This window comes from Mastacembelus armatus, chromosome 11, assembly GCF_900324485.2.
Source record: "Mastacembelus armatus chromosome 11, fMasArm1.2, whole genome shotgun sequence".
Classification (NCBI taxonomy): Eukaryota; Metazoa; Chordata; class Actinopteri; order Synbranchiformes; family Mastacembelidae; genus Mastacembelus; species Mastacembelus armatus.
In genome coordinates, this window is record NC_046643.1 from 22099483 (window position 1) to 22117913 (window position 18431).

The following is an 18431-nucleotide window of genomic DNA, read 5'->3' on the forward strand; positions in this document are numbered from 1 at the left end:
GATTCAACATCACAATAGTGTGTGATAAAGATTTTGTGCTGTATTTAAAGTTATGGGATGTATTATAGTATGTCCAGTGACAGATGGACTGATGTAGTTTCAGGTTTTTCTAAGTGTTTTATTTATTAGTAGAGTCCAAATGAATTCAAACATTTGCACTTTGACCTTTTATTTTTAACACGTTCATTCTTTGTCCTCATCAACACTTTAACACTGTGTATTACCACATGAGAATAATGAAGTGATTTTGTTGTTTCATTTACTTTGTCTTTTTAAAAAGTTGATTTCTTCACTAATTTCCCCAAGAAAAGAATCTGCAGAACCTCTGACAGAACGTAGAAATTGGAAATATAAAGTTAAATATCATCAGCATATAGAGACACAGATCAGTGAGAAACTCCTTTCAAAAAAAGACATTTTTACATGTGAGCAGAGTCTGAAAGAGCTGACAACAGACACTATGATGGTCTTCCTTTTCAAAATAAAAGCATTATATGTTTAATCCAGACATCCAAACTCTGAATCAACATCATGACAAAAAATTAAATTAAAACTTTTTTTTTGCTGTTTGGAGGAGAAACACCTCATTCTGTTGAACATCAAACCAACAGAACATTGTTGTAAATGTATTACATTTACTCATCTGAAAACTGCAGCAGATCTGTTGTTACTAACACTTGAATAAATAGATTAAAAACAAAGAACAGGTTGACACAGTCTATAGTTCAGTAATGGCTCAAATATTTGATGTATACATGAAATAATTTCCTGTTGACTGATTGTCTTTAATATAATGTAGTTAAATAATAAATAAGTCACTTGCTGACTGCAGTGTCCTCCAGTTCTTTGGGAACATGTTTTCCTGAACAGTCCTGATGTGAGGAGCAGATCTGATGTTTTTACTGAGCCCGTCTGCATTTTGAGGAACATTCACTGTGCAGCCCTGGAGGGAAAAACTCGGGATTAAAACAGTTTAGTTTCTAAAACGGGGTCAATTCAGACCTTTTACTAAGGGAACACAACTGCAAGTACTTTGGTCAGTGCAGTTAATAATCCAGGTCATAAATCCTATTAGCTGGGTGGGTACCTCACCTGGAACAACACCTGTAGCTAAATACGCAACTTCTATTGGTCATCGACCTGTCAGTCAGCCAGGTCGGGCTGTGATTGGCTGCGGAGATGAGGGGCGGGAGAGAAAACAAACTCAGAGCCACCGGAGGCCGAACGATTGAGGAGGACCAGAGTTTTGGAGGTGGGGGAGCGTTTGAGGAGAGACAGGAGTCACAGCAGATCCAAGTGATAGAGAGATGTTGTCTTTTCCGGTCCGTAGTCTGACGTTTGGAGCCGCTGTGCGTATCGGGCCGCCGTCAGGCAGCGTTAGCCGCTAAGTTAGCGGCTCTAACAAGCTAAGTGTTAGCTGCAGGTGGCTAGTTGGGGATATTGGCGCCCTCGGCTGGCACAACCGGGTCAGCGGGGTCCGACGTGGAGCCGCTCGGACCGGGCGCCTGGACTTTGGACCGAGGCGGGATGCGGGGTCAGACGGACCGCCGGGGCCGAGTGGGTCCTCTGCCGTGGATTCCAGGTTCCGCTGCTGTTTCTCCTCCAGTTTTCCAGCTCCAGTGTCGGAGCCGAACAGAACCGTAAGTGTCTGTTTCTTCCCTTTGACTGTGTGTGAGTGAGGATAATATAGGCCGAACCGCAGCCGAGCTCCATCCGGGCTGCACCGGTTCTTGTGATTTGGGTCGTGTGGGCCCGTTTTGACTGGAGCATCATCCGGTTCCTGATGGTGAATATTTCCAATCAGGCTGAGAGGCCTTCAGCTGCACTCGCTCATTATTTGGCCTTTGGGTCTAATGTGAAAGTTGGAAATAAAAGTGTGGGCTTTATCTGTGTGTTTGGTTCTGGTACTGGTTCTCAGGGACCTCATTTCCAATTAGGGAGGCTGCTGTTTGTTTTAAGCCCTTTATAAAGAGGCCAGCGTGTTAATTTTGGTGTGTTGTATAATTTTCCTGTTTCCGTTTAATATCAACTTGCTTTGTTTTGCTAAACACCATGTGGGGCCAGTCACTGAGATAAATAGGTGCAATAGTGAATCAGCCTGTATGTGCATATGTGACCATCTACTGTGAACAGGTATGAACTACTTCACTCTCAGCAGGTAAAGCTTTGGGGTAGCTGCCTTGGGACTGGGGCCCTGTAGTCCCTTCTTTCTAGTCTACACTCACTTCCAGACTCTGTAGACCTGGTACAGGGTGAGGCTTAATTTGGGTGTTTTCTGGAGCTCAGTTTTAGTTCATGTTTATATCAGCAGCTGTATTTTACAGACTGTTTTTATGAGGTATCATTTGAATTATTTGCACTTTAACCTTTTTTTTTTTTTTTTTTTATTCATCACATTCATTCTTTGCTCTCAGCAATATTTTACTTTTTTAGCCCAGATGATAGTAATAGATAAGTTTAACTTTTACTTTTGTGCAATTAAAAGTTTATATCCTTATTAATTTTCTGAGGAAACAAATATTCAGTGTCTGAGGAAGTGTAGACATTGGAAATATAAAGTCAAATATCATCAGCATATAGAGACACTCAAAAAGTGAAAAACTACTTTCAAATTCAAATATTTTTTACATTTGAGCAGTGTCAGTCTGAAAGAACAAAAGATCTGACAACAGACACTGTGATGCTCTTTCTTTACAAAACAAAGGCATTAATTCTAATCCAGATATTCAAACTCAGCACACGTGAACATCATTGAAACATTTACATCAATTTAGAGACGTCTCAATTAAGATTTCTAGTTTTTACTTTTATGGAAACTTTTCCTTCACTGATGTTGGAGAGGGAGGAACATCTGAATTTGTTGGACATAAAAACAACAAACAACAATATGAATCTGTAGTTCAATAATAATGTTGTATATATAACATTTACTATGAAAACTTTAAACTGCAACAAATCTGCTTTTTCATTATTTATGAGGAGTCACAAACATAAAAATAAAATACTTCAATGATTAAGTTAATAAATAAAAATGTCAACATGGTCTATAGTGGGTCAATTATTTTATCTGTTTGTGAATTGTTTTTCTGTTCACTGATGAATTTTTTTTCATTATTATTATAATGTGGGGACAAATCAATATTTTGAGAAACATATAAAACAGTAAACACTACATATAATTGTAGTGTCCACCAGTTCTTTGGAAATATGTTTTTCCTGATGTGAAGAGCAAACATTCACTTTAACACAGAAGCCCTGATCTAAACTCTGCTTTAACTAGTTACTAAATTATGTGTTGGATGAATTAAAAGTCATAAAATGATTAAAATTAATGTCAAAACATATTTTGATGGTAAACCACATATTTTGATATTGTTTGAGTTTCAGTGCAGCTGTGGAGTCAGATCAGTTCCTCTGCAGCTGAGGGAGGTTTTTGTACGACGTTGTTTCACTGTGTGAACGAGCTGTAACCCTGCTGACAGTAATAAACTCCTGCATCTTCAGCCTGAACTCTACTGATGGTCAGAGTGAAGTCAGTCCCAGATCCGCTTCCACTGAAACGATCAGAAACTCCAGACTGACGGGTTGTAGCATCATTAATCAGGAGTTTAGGAGCTTCTCCAGGTTTCTGAAGGTACCAGTGGAGGTAGCTGCCAACACTTGAACTGGCTTTACATTTGATGTTGACAGTCTGTCCTGGAACAACAGACTGAGATCCAGGAGACTGAGTCAGGGTGATTTGTCCTGATGAACCTGGAAAACATGAAAAAGAGGAGAAGGCTTATTGAGACCAGTCCAGCTTGGAGAAAGGTGATCATCATCCAAACAGAAGAGGATCATTTCTTTAACATGGACAATAGATGGAAGAAGCTCAGTGCTGCTCGTGTCAGTGTTTCTCCATCAGAGCAGAACATCATTGTTGTGAACCTGGCTGCATCCTGAAGCAAAGTTTTCAGAAGAGAGTCTCACCCTGAACCAGGAGCCCCAGGGTGGCCAGCAGTAGAGTCAGAGACATCATCGTCATCATCATCATCATGGTGCTGCCGGCGTGTGGGTGGCTCTGAAAGGCCTGGACGGCCACTGATCAACACTGGCCTCTTAACGTCTGGAGCACAGAGGCAGGACACATATGCAAACACACAGAGTCAGTCAGCTGCAGCTGCCCTCACCATGGCAGCCTGCTTCCTCCTCACTGCTGCATATTCACATGTACAGGATCAAACAGTCTGGCAGTTCAGTTTCTGTTCAGTCTGACTGAAGGAGGTTTTTGTACGACCATTTTTCACTGTGTGAACACCCACTGACTGCTGATGTTGTGAAAACTCTGACAGTAATAAACTGCTGCATCTTCAACCTGGACTCCACTGATGGTCAAAGTGAAGTCGATTCCATTTCCTGCTCCACTTCCACTGAATCTGGATGAGATTCCTGACCATCTGTTTGATGTTAGGTAGATCAGAAGTTTAGGAGCTTCTCCAGGTTTGTATTGGTACCACGTGAGGTAGTACTGTGGTCCAGAGTACTGATGTACTGGCCTTACAGTCAATAGTGACAGTTTGACCAGGTTGCAGGGATTTGGCTGCTGGCTGAGTCAAAACCACATTTTGTCCAACAAACTATGAGGAGAGAGAAGAAACACTGGACTCTGATTCTGGTTTTACTCTGAAAATCTCTTTCTATTTTTTTTCTTCCTTCCAGATATGTTTGCTAGTTTTCTCTAACGGTGATTGTGTCAAAGTTTCCAGACTAATAAAGATCAGATCATCAAATCAGTTCTGTTTCCCTGTGTGTTATTTATTGATTAGGTTATTTAACCTAACCGAAAACTGAGGACCATGACGTCGCCCGGCATGGCGAAGCCGGGGCCCCACCCTGGAGCCAGGCCTGGGGTTGGGGCCCATTGGCGAGCGCTTGGTGACTGGGTCTCCCCCCATTGGGCCCAGCTGGGCAAAGAGCAACGTGGGGCCGCCCTTCTGTGGACCCACCACCCGCAGGAGGATCCATAAGGGGCCAGTGCCTAGTGGATTGGGCAGTGGTCGAGGGCGGGGACCTCGGCGACCCGATCCCTGGTTGTTGAAACTGGCTCTAGGGACATGGAATGTCACTTCACTGGGGGGGAAGGAGCCTGAGCTTGTGCGGGAGGTCGAGCGTTACCGACTAAAGATATTCGGGCTCACCTCCCCACACAGCCTGGGCTCTGGAACCCAGCTCCTTGAGAGGGGCTGGACTCTCTTCTACTCCGGAGTTGCTGGCGGTGAGAGGCGGCGAGCTGATGTAGGCTTGCTCATAGCTCCCCAGCTTAGCCGCCATGTGTTGGAGTTTTCCCCCCAGAGTGAAAGGGTGGTTTCCCTGCGCCTTCGGGTCGGGGATAGGTCTCTCACTGTTGTTTCGGCCTATGGGTCTGTTGGGAATGTTTGGCCGCACCCGCTGTCAGAGTAGTCTTTAGCTCACACCTTCGAGAAAGCTTCTACCAGATCCTGGGGGAGGGAAATGGAATCGACTTCAATCTGAGGCTGGGGACATTGAGTCCGAATGGACCATGTTTTCCACCTCTATTGTCAACGCGGCGGCTTGGAGCTGTGGCCATAAGGTTTCGGGTGCCTGTCGTGGCAGAAATCCCCGAACTCGATGGTGGACACCGGAGGTAAGGGATGCCGTCAGGCTAAAGAAGGAGTCCTACCGAGCTTGGTTGGCTTGTGGGACTCCCGAAGCAGCTGACGGGTACCATCGGGCCAAGCGTGCTGCAGCCCAGGCGGTGACGGTGGCAAAAACTTGGGTATGGGAGGAGTTCGGTGAGGCCATGGTGAAGGACTATCTGTCGGCCCAGGGGGCCTTTGCTGAGGGCTATCCGGTCTCTGTACAAACGGAGCAGGAGCTTGGTTCGCATTGCCGGTAGTAAGTCAGACCTGTTCCCAGTGCACGTTGGACTCCGGCAGGGCTGCCCTTTGTCACCGGTTCTGTTCATTACATTTATGGACAGAATTTCTAGGCGCAGCCAGGCGCCGGAGGGAGTTCAGTTCAGGGACCACACGATTTCATCTCTGCTTTTTTGCAGATGATGTTGTCCTGTTGGCTCCATCGAGCCAGGATCTCCAGCGTGCGCTGAGGCGGTGTGCAACCGAGTGTGAAGCGGCTGGGATGAGAATCAGCACCTCCAAGTCCAAGGCCATGGTACTCAACCGGAAAAAGGTGGCTTACCATCTCCAGGCCAGGGGAGAGATCCTGCCTCAGGTGGAGGAGTTTAAGTATCTCAGGGTCTTGTTCACGAGTGAGGGAAGGATGGAGCGCAAGATTGACAGACGGATCGGGGCATCGGCAGCAGTAATGAGGTCGGTGTACCGGTCCGTTGTGGTGAAGAAGGAGCTAAGCCAGAAGGCGAAGCTCTCGATTTACCGGTCAATCTACGTTCTTACCCTCACCTATGGTCATGAGCTTTGGGTCATGACCGAAAGGACAAGATCGCGGATACAAGCGGCTGAAATGAGCTTCCTCCTCAGGGTGGCCGGGCGCTCCCTTAGAGATAGGGTGAGGAGCTCGGTCACCCGGGAGGAGCTCGGAGTAGAGCCGCTGCTCCTCCACATCGAGAGGAGTCAGTTGAGGTGGCTCGGGCATCTGTTTCGGATGCCTCCTGGGTGCCTCCCTGGGGAGGGGTTCCGGGCATGTCCCACCGGGAGGAGGCCCCGGGGTAGACCCAGGACACGCTGGAGGGACTGGGAACGCCTCGGTGTCCCCCTGGAAGAGCAGGAGGAAGTGTCCAGGGAGAAGAAAGTCTGGGTATCCCTGATTCGGCTACCGCCCCCGCGACTCGGCCCCGGATAAGCGGAAGAAGATGGATGGATGGTTATTTTAACATTAACACACAGTTCTACAATTATACTGACAGTGTTTACAGATAAAAATTGTGATCTGTAGTAAAAAAGAAAACGACTGCTGTATGTGGTATGTGTGGATAGAATCATTACTTTGTCAAGTTATTTAAAGATATAAAAATCAGAGCTGACAACAAACACTATGATGGTCTTCTCTAACCCAGGTCCAAACCCGCCTTGGTTAGTATTCTTTCACACCCATGAGTCCCTGAACGCACCACTACATCAACGTGGCATGGCTGAGAGTCATGTGACTCGGCCAGCCAATCGCGTTCGTTGCAGCTGGTATCACAAGGTGTTTCCTGTTCTCCCTTCAAACGCGAGGGGAAAGCTACGGGAGAACTGCAACACGTATGTTCGCAAACAAACAAACAAACAAACAGACAAACAAACCAATAAACAAACAAAGGCTTATTTCCTCTTTGGTTCAGTGTTAAATTCACTGTAAACTTAAACCTGCTATTCTATGCTCTTAGCAACCAACTACCGCCGCTGTAGGAGCCGTTCGGTGCCTGTTTATAAACTGGAATTGGTGAGTCTGTTTGTGTCATTGGTGTTAGCATTAGTGTTAGCATGTTGCTACTAGCATCAGTGAGTTTCTATTGACACCAATAATCTCTAGGAATTATTTTGTTGTGTTTTGATGACTTTAATACCAACCCAGCACTTTGCTCTTCATTGTTATTGCTTGGTTTAAACATGTCATGGTACTGAGGGACTGTGATGCTGTGGAGAGCCGTGTTACTGGTTCATACTGGATACGGGTCAGACACACTCCTGTTTGGGGTTCAACCTGATGGCGAGCTAGGCGGGCAGCCTGAAGTTCTCCAGTTTGACCCCGTCCTCCTGTGGGTCTGGCAGGAGGCTGTTTCAGCCCTGGTCCCCTCACTAACTCACTCACAGCCACACATTTCCACTGAAGCTGCTCCTCGGCCTTGGACAAGTCACATCCCATGGACAGTTTGCAGGCACTGAAGGGCACATGGTCTGCACTGTTCTGTGTGGTGCATGTGTGTAGTGTGTACGAGTTGTTACTGATCAGGTGCCGTTTGTGGTGCGGACTCATCGTCTGTCTGGGTACAAGGTCCTGTGCAATTGTGAATGTTGTTACTGTATAATTTCTGTAATTATGTTGGTCAACTTATTGCTTTGTTGTGAACTGGGACCTAAATAGTGAAGTGTATTTCCAACTGCTTCATCTACCCTGAAACCAGATCAGTTAAATAATAAATAAGTCACTTGCTGACTGTAGTGTCCTCCAGTTCTTTGTCTGTTGTTTTGAGTTTCAGTGCAGCTGTGGAGTCAGATCAGTTCCTCTGCAGCTGAGGGAGGTTTTTGTACGACGTTGTTTCACTGTGTGAACGAGCTGTAACCCTGCTGACAGTAATAAACTCCTGCATCTTCAGCCTGAACTCTACTGATGGTCAGAGTGAAGTCAGTCCCAGATCCACTTCCACTGAAACGATCAGAAACTCCAGACTGACGGGTTGTAGCGTATCTAATCAGGAGTTTAGGAGCTTCGCCAGGTTTCTGAAGGTACCAGTGGAGATAGTTACTAACACTAGAACTGGCTTGACATCTGATGTTGACCTGGAACAACAGACTGAGATCCAGGAGACTGAGTCAGGGTGATTTGTCCTGATGAACCTGGAAAACATGAAAAAGAGGAGAAGGTTTATTGAGACCAGTCCAGCTTGGAGAAAGACGATCATCATCCAAACAGAAGAGGCTCATGTCTTTAACATGGACAATAGATGGAAGAAGCTCAGTGCTGCTCGTGTCAGCGTTTCTCCATCAGAGCAGAACATCATTGTGGTGAACCTGGCTGCATCCTGAAGCAAAGTTTTCAGAAGAGAGTCTCACCCTGAACCAGGAGCCCCAGGGTGGCCAGCAGTAGAGTCAGGGACATCATCATCATGGTGCTGCCGGCGTGTGGGTGGCTCTGAAAGGCCTGGACAGCCACTGATCAACACTGGCCTCTTAACGTCTGGAGCACAGAGGCAGGACACATATGCAAACACACAGAGTCAGTCAGCTGCAGCTGCCCTCACCACGGCAGCCTGCTTCCTCCTCACTGCTGCATATTCACATGTACAGGATCAAACAGTCTGGCAGTGAACTCGTCCACTTCTTTGTAGATTGATGTGAAAACAGCTGTGACATGTTTGTGTGTTTGTAAAGTGGAGATTTCACCAAGTGAAGCTGAGACATGAGTTTGCCAAAGTGAAATGATGCTTTGACTCTGAAGCCAGTGTGGATCATTTGTCCCAAAATGCTCAGAGGAATGGAAATTTGAACATCCACAGCTCAGTGACAACTGGGAAAGTCCATGTGCTGAGGATGATCATGTGATGGGACTGAAAGCTGCACACAGAACTTTTAGTCTCACTGAGCTTGTTTGATTTTGCTGCATAAAACATCCTAAAACTGAAACACTGCTTCTCCCTGTTTAGTCCTGACTGGGCACGAGTGGAAGGCCTGTCCCTGATGTTCTCAGAGTCCGAGATGGTTCATATGGCACCAACATGTCAGAGATGTACTGTGGTGCTGAGCCATGAAGAGACTTATACAAAAGCAGTGCTGTTTTAAAGTCTATTCTCTGAGTGACAGGAAGCCAGTGCAGAGATCTGAGAACAGGAGTAATGTGGTTGTACTTCCTGGTTCTGGTCTGAATGTACTGCAGCTGCCTTACAGCTGGTTTTGAGAGCCCCATTTGCAGTTAAAGTAATCTAACCTGCTGGAGATAAATGCATGGATGACTCTCTCCAAGTCTGGTTTAGACACGATCCCCTTGATTCTGCCAATGTTTTGAGATGATAAAATGCTGATGATGTAATTGATTTAATGTGCCTGTTAAAATTCATGTCTGAGTCCATGATTACCTCTAGATTTGTAACATGTTTGTTAAATTTTAGAGAAAGAGACTCAAGGTGCCTGCTGACCCTTTCTCTTTGTTTCTGTGTCCCAAAGATGATTATTTCAGTCTTGTCACTGTTTATTTGGAGAAAGTTGTTTTGCATCCACACAGTGATCTGTTCAATGCAGTGACACAGTGAATCGACTGGTCCATATTCACCTGCTGTGAGTGAAATGTAAATCTGAGTGTCATCTGCATAGTTATGGTAGGACACATTATTGCTGCGTATTAACTGGCCTAAAAGAAACATGTAAAGCTTGAACAAAAGGGGTCCCAAGACAAACCCCTGTGGGACCCCACAGGTAAACGCTATCTGGTCTGAGAGACAGTTACCAATTTCAATGAAGTACATCCTGTCATGAAAATAGCACTTAGACCATTTAAGGGCAGTACCAGTGCCAGTAACAGGATCACATGGTCCACTGTGTGAAAACCAGCTTCAGATCCAACAGTACTAAGACAGAGACTCTTCCAGCGTCGGTGTTCAGACAAATGTCATTTGTCACCAGATTCACTATATATATATGTTGATGTAGGGATATGAGCTGTATGTGCAGAGGCTGTTTGGGTCTTTGATCATGAAGGTTTCTGCTGCTGGTGACTTTATATTGGACTTGGAACAGGACTGGAAACAGCTGAAATCCAGTATGAAGCTGAGGGCAAAGGTCATGAGCAGGCATTTTCTCACTGACTGTCCCAGTTTGGCTCATCTTGATTCTTTGGCCAATCCCTTAAAACCATGGGATTATACTGGGATATGAAAGGATGGTGAGACGCTGTCATGGAGAAAGGAGTTTAAATTCCATCAACATCATTTCGGATCATTGGACCTGTTTTTGTCAAATGTTGATTTGAACTGTGTGTGTGTGTGTGTGTGTGTGTGTGTGTGTGTGTGTGTGTGTGTGTGTGTGTGTGTGCGTGTGTGTCCTCAGTGAACTGTATCAGTCTCTGCAGTAGTTTCCAGCTGCAGCAGTCAGTTCAGTTTCTGTTCAGTCTGACTGAGGGAGGTTTTTGTACGACCATTTTTCACTGTGTGAACACGCTTTGACTGTTGATGTAGTGATAACTTTGACATTAATAAACTGCTGCATCTTCAGCCTGGACTCCACTGATGGTCAGAGTGAAGTCAGAGTTTGATCCACTGCCTGTGAAACGACCTGGAGTCCCTGATTCTCGCTCATCAGCCCTTTTAATGAGCAGCTTAGGAGCTTCTCCATCTCTCTGTTGGTACCAGTGCAAATAGTGTTTACCACTGGATGATCCTACATAAACATCCTGACTGGTCTTACATCTGATGGTGACGGAGCCTCCCAGAGCAGAGCTCACTGCTCCAGGCTGAGTCACTGTGACCTGGCCTCTGGACTCTGAGGACACAGAGACAAAAACATAAAGCAGCCTCATGGTTTTGTCGGCTTCATTTCACAGCGACGGATGTTCATAGAGGAGAGGAGTTGGATTCTCTGGACTTTACCTGTGAAGCAGCAGCAGCACAGGAGAGTCCAGATGAGGACGGAGATCAGAGTCATGTTTTTGATGAGGAGGATTTCTGTGGCTTCTGTTGTCATGAAGGACAGCTGTCAGTCATCCAGAGTTCAACTCTCAGGACTATAAACTGTCCCAGAGCACTGGAGCATGGTGCTGCTGATGCAAAGTGGCTCTCTATGGAAATGTTCTGACTGAGTCCAACAGGGACTTGGATCACTCTGATCAGGCAGATTATTAATGGACCAATCACTTTATCACAGTATTGATTAGAAATGTGTCATATTGATGTTTGTGTGGATTTGTTTTGTGATTTTTTTTTTCAGAAATGTTTGTTTCAAATGTTTTGAATGATTTAACGTCTAAAATGTTTAGTTTGAATTTGAGACGTTAAAAATCTACTAAATATTCAACAGATTAATTAATTTGGGTGTTTTCTGGAGCTCAGTTTTAGTTCATGTTTATAACAGCAGCTGTGTTTTACAGACTATTTTTGTTGACTTTGTTTCAGACTCAGAGAGCCGTGTCTCTGCACTGAGAGGTTTTTGTACGACGCCTCAGTCACTTTGTGTCACTGTGGTTGACGTTCGGTGGAGGAACCAGACTGGATGTTGACTGTAAGTACATTAGAGTCTTTAAACTTCCTGAATTTTATTTTTATTCTGTCTTATTCCATAATGGACCAGATTACTGCATAAATTTAGACAATGGTTGAAATTTTTGTGTTTAGAATCACAGGATGTGTTTGAACAGAACACAATCTACAGTTAAACATTTGGTTTGACTGGAATTTAAATTTCAGCTATTTCTAAACCTTCAATTTGACAAAAGTATTATGTCTAAAAAATGTTCTGAAAAGTTTTTAATTTTCAGTCTAAGTCCTGGGGAAAGAATATTTCATAAATTTACAAGATCTTACTCAAATATTTAAATTGTCCCAAGTCGTCCTGTGTGTCCAATGAGAATCATTCAACATGATTATATTTATACAGGAGTCTGAATGTTTGAGGGGGTTTAAAACATAATTCTATATCTAATGTTCACGTTGAATGAACAAATCTCACATTTATGATTCAGGTCTTTTGTGTTTCAGAGGAGAATTTTGTACATCATGGAAATGTAAACCTCACATGTCTGATAACAGATTATGTGTTTCTTTAAACCTCAGTAGTTTACAGATTGAACTTTAACACATCAGAGAAACTAAGTGACACGTTACCTGTTTATCTGTAGTACTGAAACCTGCCTGTTGCCATGGTTCAGCAGTGATGCCTGTCTGTTGCCATGGTTACTGAGCTCTGAGCGGGAAATGAAACACTGAAGACCAGTTTCATCCAAACTCCCAGTTTCTCTACAATTTGTTCTCTCTGCCTTCAGTGGGTCGAGTTTCCCCCACCCTGACGGTGCTGGGCCCCTCCAGCCAGGAGCTGCAGCAGGGGAAGGCCACGCTCATGTGCTTGGCCAACAAGGGCTTCCCCTCAGACTGGAGTCTGGCCTGGAAGGTGGACGGCAGAAGCAGCAGCAGCAGCAGCCGGGAGGAGATCAGGAGCCCCGGGCTGCTGGGGGAGGACGGCCGCTACAGTTGGAGCAGCACCCTGAGGCTCCCTGCAGACCAGTGGGGGAAGGTGGGCTCTGTGACCTGTGAGGCCACCCAGGGCTCCCAGAGTCCGGTCACAGAGACACTGAGGAGAGACCAGTGTTCCCAGTCCTGACCTGACTCACTGGGACTCTGATACTGGTTTTACTCTGATTCTGGTTTCACTCTGTAACTGACTCTCATTCTGTAGTTGACATGTTTCAGTAGAAAGATTCACCAAATTATCGCAGTGTTTCTGTGTATTTTCTGTGTATTGCAGTTTCCATATAATAAAAATAATCTTCATCAAATCAGTTCTTTTATTTTTCATTATTACAAAAACCTTTTTTTCCAATTTAACAATAAAAATATTTTCAGAATTTGAAATAAATAGTTCATCATCAGCATAGAAAGATATAAAACTGGAAATATGGACACTCTGCTTCTGTTGAAGAGTTCAGGCACAAAGACAAATTTTAACAAATCAAAACATTTGATAAATTAAAGTGTTAGTACATGTCAGCATATTGTCCATAAAGCATTTTTGCTTTGAAACATAAATGACATGTGGAGAAGAGAACCTCTCCCAGGAATGAAATATGACATATATACTAATTTTACAACGTGAAGTAAACGATATAATGATATGTAGTAATATGAGTATTTCATTGTAAAATAATAGTGAAACATGAAGCAAATATCTAAAGTTTTAGTGTTCACATGTTGTTGGACTGTGGATTAAAGTTACCAGAATTGAAACATCAGTAGTTTTAGTTTGATGTCCGGCTCAGTGTTTCTCATCCTGTTGATATAAAAGTCTTAATGGGCTAAAAACTGTATCTGGTGTTAACATGTAAAAAGTGAATTTTAGTTAATCACATTATTTTGAGTGAAAACTCAGATGTTTTACATTTTCAGTGCAGCTGTGGAGTCAGATCAGTTCCTCTGCAGCTGAGGGAGGTTTTTGTACGACGTTGTTTCACTGTGTGAACGGGAAGCTGTAACCCTGCTGACAGTAATAAACTCCTGCATCTTCAGCCTGAACTCTACTGATGGTCAGAGTGAAGTCAGTCCCAGATCCACTTCCACTGAAACGATCAGAAACTCCAGACTGACGGTTTGTAGTTTTATAAATCAGGAGTTTAGGAGCTTCTCCAGGTTTCTGAAGGTACCAGTGGAGGTAGTTGCTAACACTTGAACTGGTTTTACATCTGATGCTGACAGTCCGTCCTGGAACAACAGACTGAGATCCAGGAGACTGAGTCAGGGTGATTTGTCCTGATGAACCTGGAAAACATGACAAAGAGGAGAAGGCTTATTGAGACCAGTCCAGCTTGGAGAAAGACGATCATCATCCAAACAGAAGAGGATCATTTCTTTAACATGGACAATAGATGGAAGAAGCTCAGTGCTGCTGAACCTGGCTGCATCCTGAAGCAAAGTTTTCAGAAGAGTCTCACCCTGAACCAGGAGCCCCAGGGTGGCCAGCAGTAGAGTCAGAGACATCATCCTCATCATCATCATGGTGCTGCCGGCGTGTGGGTGGCTCTGAAAGGCCTGGACGGCCACTGATCAACACTGGCCTCTTAACGTCTGGAGCACAGAGGCAGGACACATATGCAAACACACAGAGTCAGTCAGCTGCAGCTGCCCTCACCATGGCAGCCTGCTTCCTCCTCACTGCTGCATATTCACATGTACAGGATCAAACTGTCTGGCAGTTCAGTTTCTGTTCAGTCTGACTGAGGGAGGTTTTTGTACAACCATTTTTCACTGAGTGAACACATCCTGACTGTTGATGTTGTGTAAACTCTGACAGTAATACACTTCTGCATCTTCAGCCTGGACTCCACTGATGGTCAGAGTGAAGTCGATTCCATTTCCTGCTCCACTTCCACTGAATCTGGATGAGATTCCTGACTGTCTGTCTGATGTTCTGTAGATCAGAAGTTTTGGAGCTTCTCCAGGTTTCTGTTGGTACCAGGAGAGGTAGTACTGTGGTCCAGAGTACTGATGTACTGTTGTACTGGCCTTACAGTCAATAGTGACAGTTTGATTTGGCTGCTGGCTGAGTCACAACCACATTTTGTCCAACAGACTCTGAGGAGGGAGAAGAAACACTGGACTCTGATTCTGGTTTTACTCTGAAAATCTCTTTCTATTTTTTTTTTCTTCCTTCCAGATATGTTTGCTAATTTTCTCTAACGGTGATTGTGTCAAAGTTTCCAGACTAATAAAGATCAGATTATCAAATCAGTTCTGTTTCCCTGTGTGTTATTTACTGATTAGGTTATTTTAACATTAACACACAGTTCTACAATTATACTGACAGTGTTTACACATAAAAATTGTGATCTGTAGTAAAAACAAAAGAAACCGACTGCTGTATGTGGTATGTGTGGATAGAATCATTACTTTGTCAAGTTATTTAAAGATATAAAAATCAGAGCTCACAACAGACACTATGATGGTCTTCTCTAACCCAGGTCCAAACCCGCCTTGGTTAGTATTCTTTCATACCCATGAGTCCCTGAACGCACCACTACATCAACGTGGCATGGCTGAGAGTCATGTGACTCGGCCAGCCAATCGCGTTCGTTGCAGCTGGAATCACAAGGTGTTTCCGGTTCTCCTTTCAATAGCGCGAGGGGAAAGCTACAGGAGAACTGCAACACGTATGTTCGCAAACAAACAAACAAACAGACAAACAAACCAATAAACAAACAAAGGCTTATTTCCTCTTTGGTTCAGTGTTAAATTCACTGTAAACTTAAACCTGCTATTCTATGCTCTTAGCAACCAACTACCGCCGCTGTAGGAGCCGTTCGGTGCCTGTTTATCAACTGGAATTGGGAGTCTGTTTGTGTCATTGTTGTTAGCATTAGCGTTAGCATGTTGCTACTAGCATCAGTGTTAGCATCAGTGAGTTTCTATTGACACCAATAATCTCTAGGAATTATTCTGTTGTGTTTTGATGACTTTAATACCAACCCAGCACTTTGCTCTTCATTGTTATTGCTTGGTTTAAACATGTCATGGTACTGAGGGACTGTGATGCTGTGGAGAGCCGTGTTACTGGTTCATACTGGATACGGGTCAGACACACTCCTGTTTGGGGTTAAACAAACCTGATGGCGAGCTACAAGCAGCCTGGAGTTCTCCAGTTTGACCCCGTCCTCCTGTGGGTCTGGTAGGAGGCTGTTTCAGCCCTGGTCCCCTACAAGGTCCTGTGCAATTGTGAATGTTGTTACTGTATAATTTCTGTAAATATGTTGGTAAACTTATTGCTTTGTTGTGAACTGGGACCTAAATAGTGAAGTGTATTTCCAACTGCTTCATCTACCCTGAAACCAGCTCCAACCCAAATCTGCAGATTGTATATAGCCTGGGGTTTATATTGTTATATGTTGGTGTTGTTGTTTTGTCAGTCTCACCCTCAGTATAAGGTCCCATCACTAATCAATTTCCTCTTTGTCATCATTTACTTCACCACAGCTCCCTGAGCCGAACTAAGTCTTCTGGTATCCCTAGCCTGCCATAAGCAAGTGCTAACATTTGTTAATGGGTTAATCATCTAATCTGGTGGTTAGCCCACATACACTACTCACAAAAAGTTAGGGATATTTGACTTTTTCAGAATTTCAGATGCACCTAAAATGCACTATAACCTTTACAGCTGAACTTAATTTGACCTTCTCTAAACTTTTGAATGCACATGTCCAACTGTTCAATGTTTCAGTACTTATTGCATAACATGGTGTTCTCTAACAAGGTGATTAACCACAAAAATCACAAGTGTCTGATCCATGACCATCGACCACTAAATGTTCTGGTTCAATGACAGTTTGTATTTAAACAGTCCTCTTCATCATGCTGTTCACATTTTGACATCATGAGACAAAGACGACACCTAACAATTGACAAGTTATTGAGACATTGAAATTTTTTGTTGTGGTATACCCACCACTGTTGTTAGCTTTTGTTTCAATAAATTGAGATGAAGAAATTACCATTGCATACTTCTTCTTAAATGCCCTACTTTCATGATACAATATCAGTGTAGTATAAACTTTTTACATTTTCCATAAATTTCACCTGAAAGTCGAATATCCCTCACTTTTTGTGAGTAGTGTATATGCTACACTTCCTTTTCAAAATAAAAGCCCTGAGTCTCTAATCCAGATATCCAATCACAGAAGCAACATCATGAGAAAAATTACAAACATAAAACTTTTTCTTCACTGTTGGTTTGAAGGGAAACACGTCACTCTGTTGGACATCAAACCATAGAAATAAATATATGAACAATAAAAAACATGTAGACAGTCTGTAGTTCAGTCATGGCTGAAATGTTTCATCTATTTATGAGATAATTTTCTGTTGACTGATTGTCTTTAATATAATGTAGTTAAATAATAAATAAGTCACTTGCTGACTGTAGTGTCCTCCAGTTCTTTGTCTGTTGTTTTGAGTTTCAGTGCAGCTGTGGAGTCAGATCAGTTCCTCTGCAGCTGAAGGAGGTTTTTGTACAACGTTATTTCACTGTGTGAACGGGAAGCTGTAACCCTGCTGACAGTAATAAACTCCTGCATCTTCAGCCTGAACTCTACTGATGGTCAGAGTGTAGTCAGTTCCAGATCCACTTCCACTGAAACGATCAGAAACTCCAGACTGACGGTTTGTAGCTGTATAAATCAGGAGTTTAGGAGCTTCTCCAGGTTTCTGAAGGTACCAGTGGAGCCAGTTGCCAACATCTGAACTGGCTTTACATCTGATGTTGACAGTCTGTCCTGGAACAACAGACTGAGATCCAGGAGACTGAGTCAGGGTGATTTGTCCTGATGAACCTGGAAAACATGAAAAAGAGGAGAAGGCTTATTGAGACCAGTCCAGCTTGGAGAAAGACGATCATCATCCAAACAGAAGAGGATCATGTCTTTAACATGGACAATAGATGGAAGAAGCTCAGTGCTGCTCGTGTCAGCGTTTCTCCATCAGAGCAGAACATCATGGTGGTGAACCTGGCTGCATCCTGAAGCAAAGTTTTCAGAAGAGAGTCTCACCCTGAACTAGGAGCCCCAGGGTGGCCAGCAGTAGAGTCAGAGACATCTTCATCATCATGGTGCTGCCGGCGTGTGGGTGGCTCTGAAAGGCCTGGATGGCCACTGATCAACACTGGCCTCTTAACGTCTGGAGCACAGAGGCAGGACACATATGCAAACACACAGAGTCAGTCAGCTGCAGCTGCCCTCACCATGGCAGCCTGCTTCCTCCTCACTGCTGCATATTCACATGTACAGGATCAAACAGTCTGGCAGTGAACTCGTCCACTTCTTTGTAGATTGATGTGAAAACAGCTGTGACATGTTTGTGTGTTTGTAAAGTGGAGATTTCACCAAGTGAAGCTGAGACATGAGTTTGCCAAAGTGAAATGATGCTTTGACTCTGAAGCCAGTGTGGATCATTTGTCCCAAAATGCTCAGAGGAATGGAAATTTGAACATCCACAGCTCAGTGACAACTGGGAAAGTCCATGTGCTGAGGATGATCATGTGATGGGACTGAAAGCTGCACACAGAACTTTTAGT

At 44.0% G+C, this 18431-nt stretch overlaps 1 pseudogene and 4 gene segments (V, D, J or C); 1 reads left to right on the forward strand and 4 right to left on the reverse strand.

Annotated features, from left to right (window-relative positions):
• Positions 1-3242: 3242 nt before the first annotated feature.
• Positions 3243-4018, reverse strand: LOC113126683 (immunoglobulin kappa variable 2-29-like). The segment is given in 2 exon segments: positions 3243-3753; positions 3970-4018. Coding segments are annotated over 2 exon segments (354 nt in total).
• Positions 4019-8111: 4093 nt separating this feature from the next.
• On the reverse strand, positions 8112-11312 carry LOC113126342 (immunoglobulin kappa light chain-like; annotated as a pseudogene).
• A 520-nt stretch (positions 11313-11832) lies between these two features.
• LOC113126685 (Ig kappa-b4 chain C region-like) lies at positions 11833-13158 on the forward strand. The segment is given in 2 exon segments: positions 11833-11885; positions 12646-13158. A coding segment is annotated over 1 exon segment (261 nt).
• A 383-nt stretch (positions 13159-13541) lies between these two features.
• On the reverse strand, positions 13542-14359 carry LOC113126655 (immunoglobulin kappa variable 2-29-like). The segment is given in 2 exon segments: positions 13542-14131; positions 14305-14359. Coding segments are annotated over 2 exon segments (363 nt in total).
• A 3024-nt stretch (positions 14360-17383) lies between these two features.
• Positions 17384-17959, reverse strand: LOC113126669 (Ig kappa chain V region 3381-like). The segment is given in 2 exon segments: positions 17384-17691; positions 17908-17959. Coding segments are annotated over 2 exon segments (360 nt in total).
• Between the last annotated feature and the right edge of the window lie 472 nt (positions 17960-18431).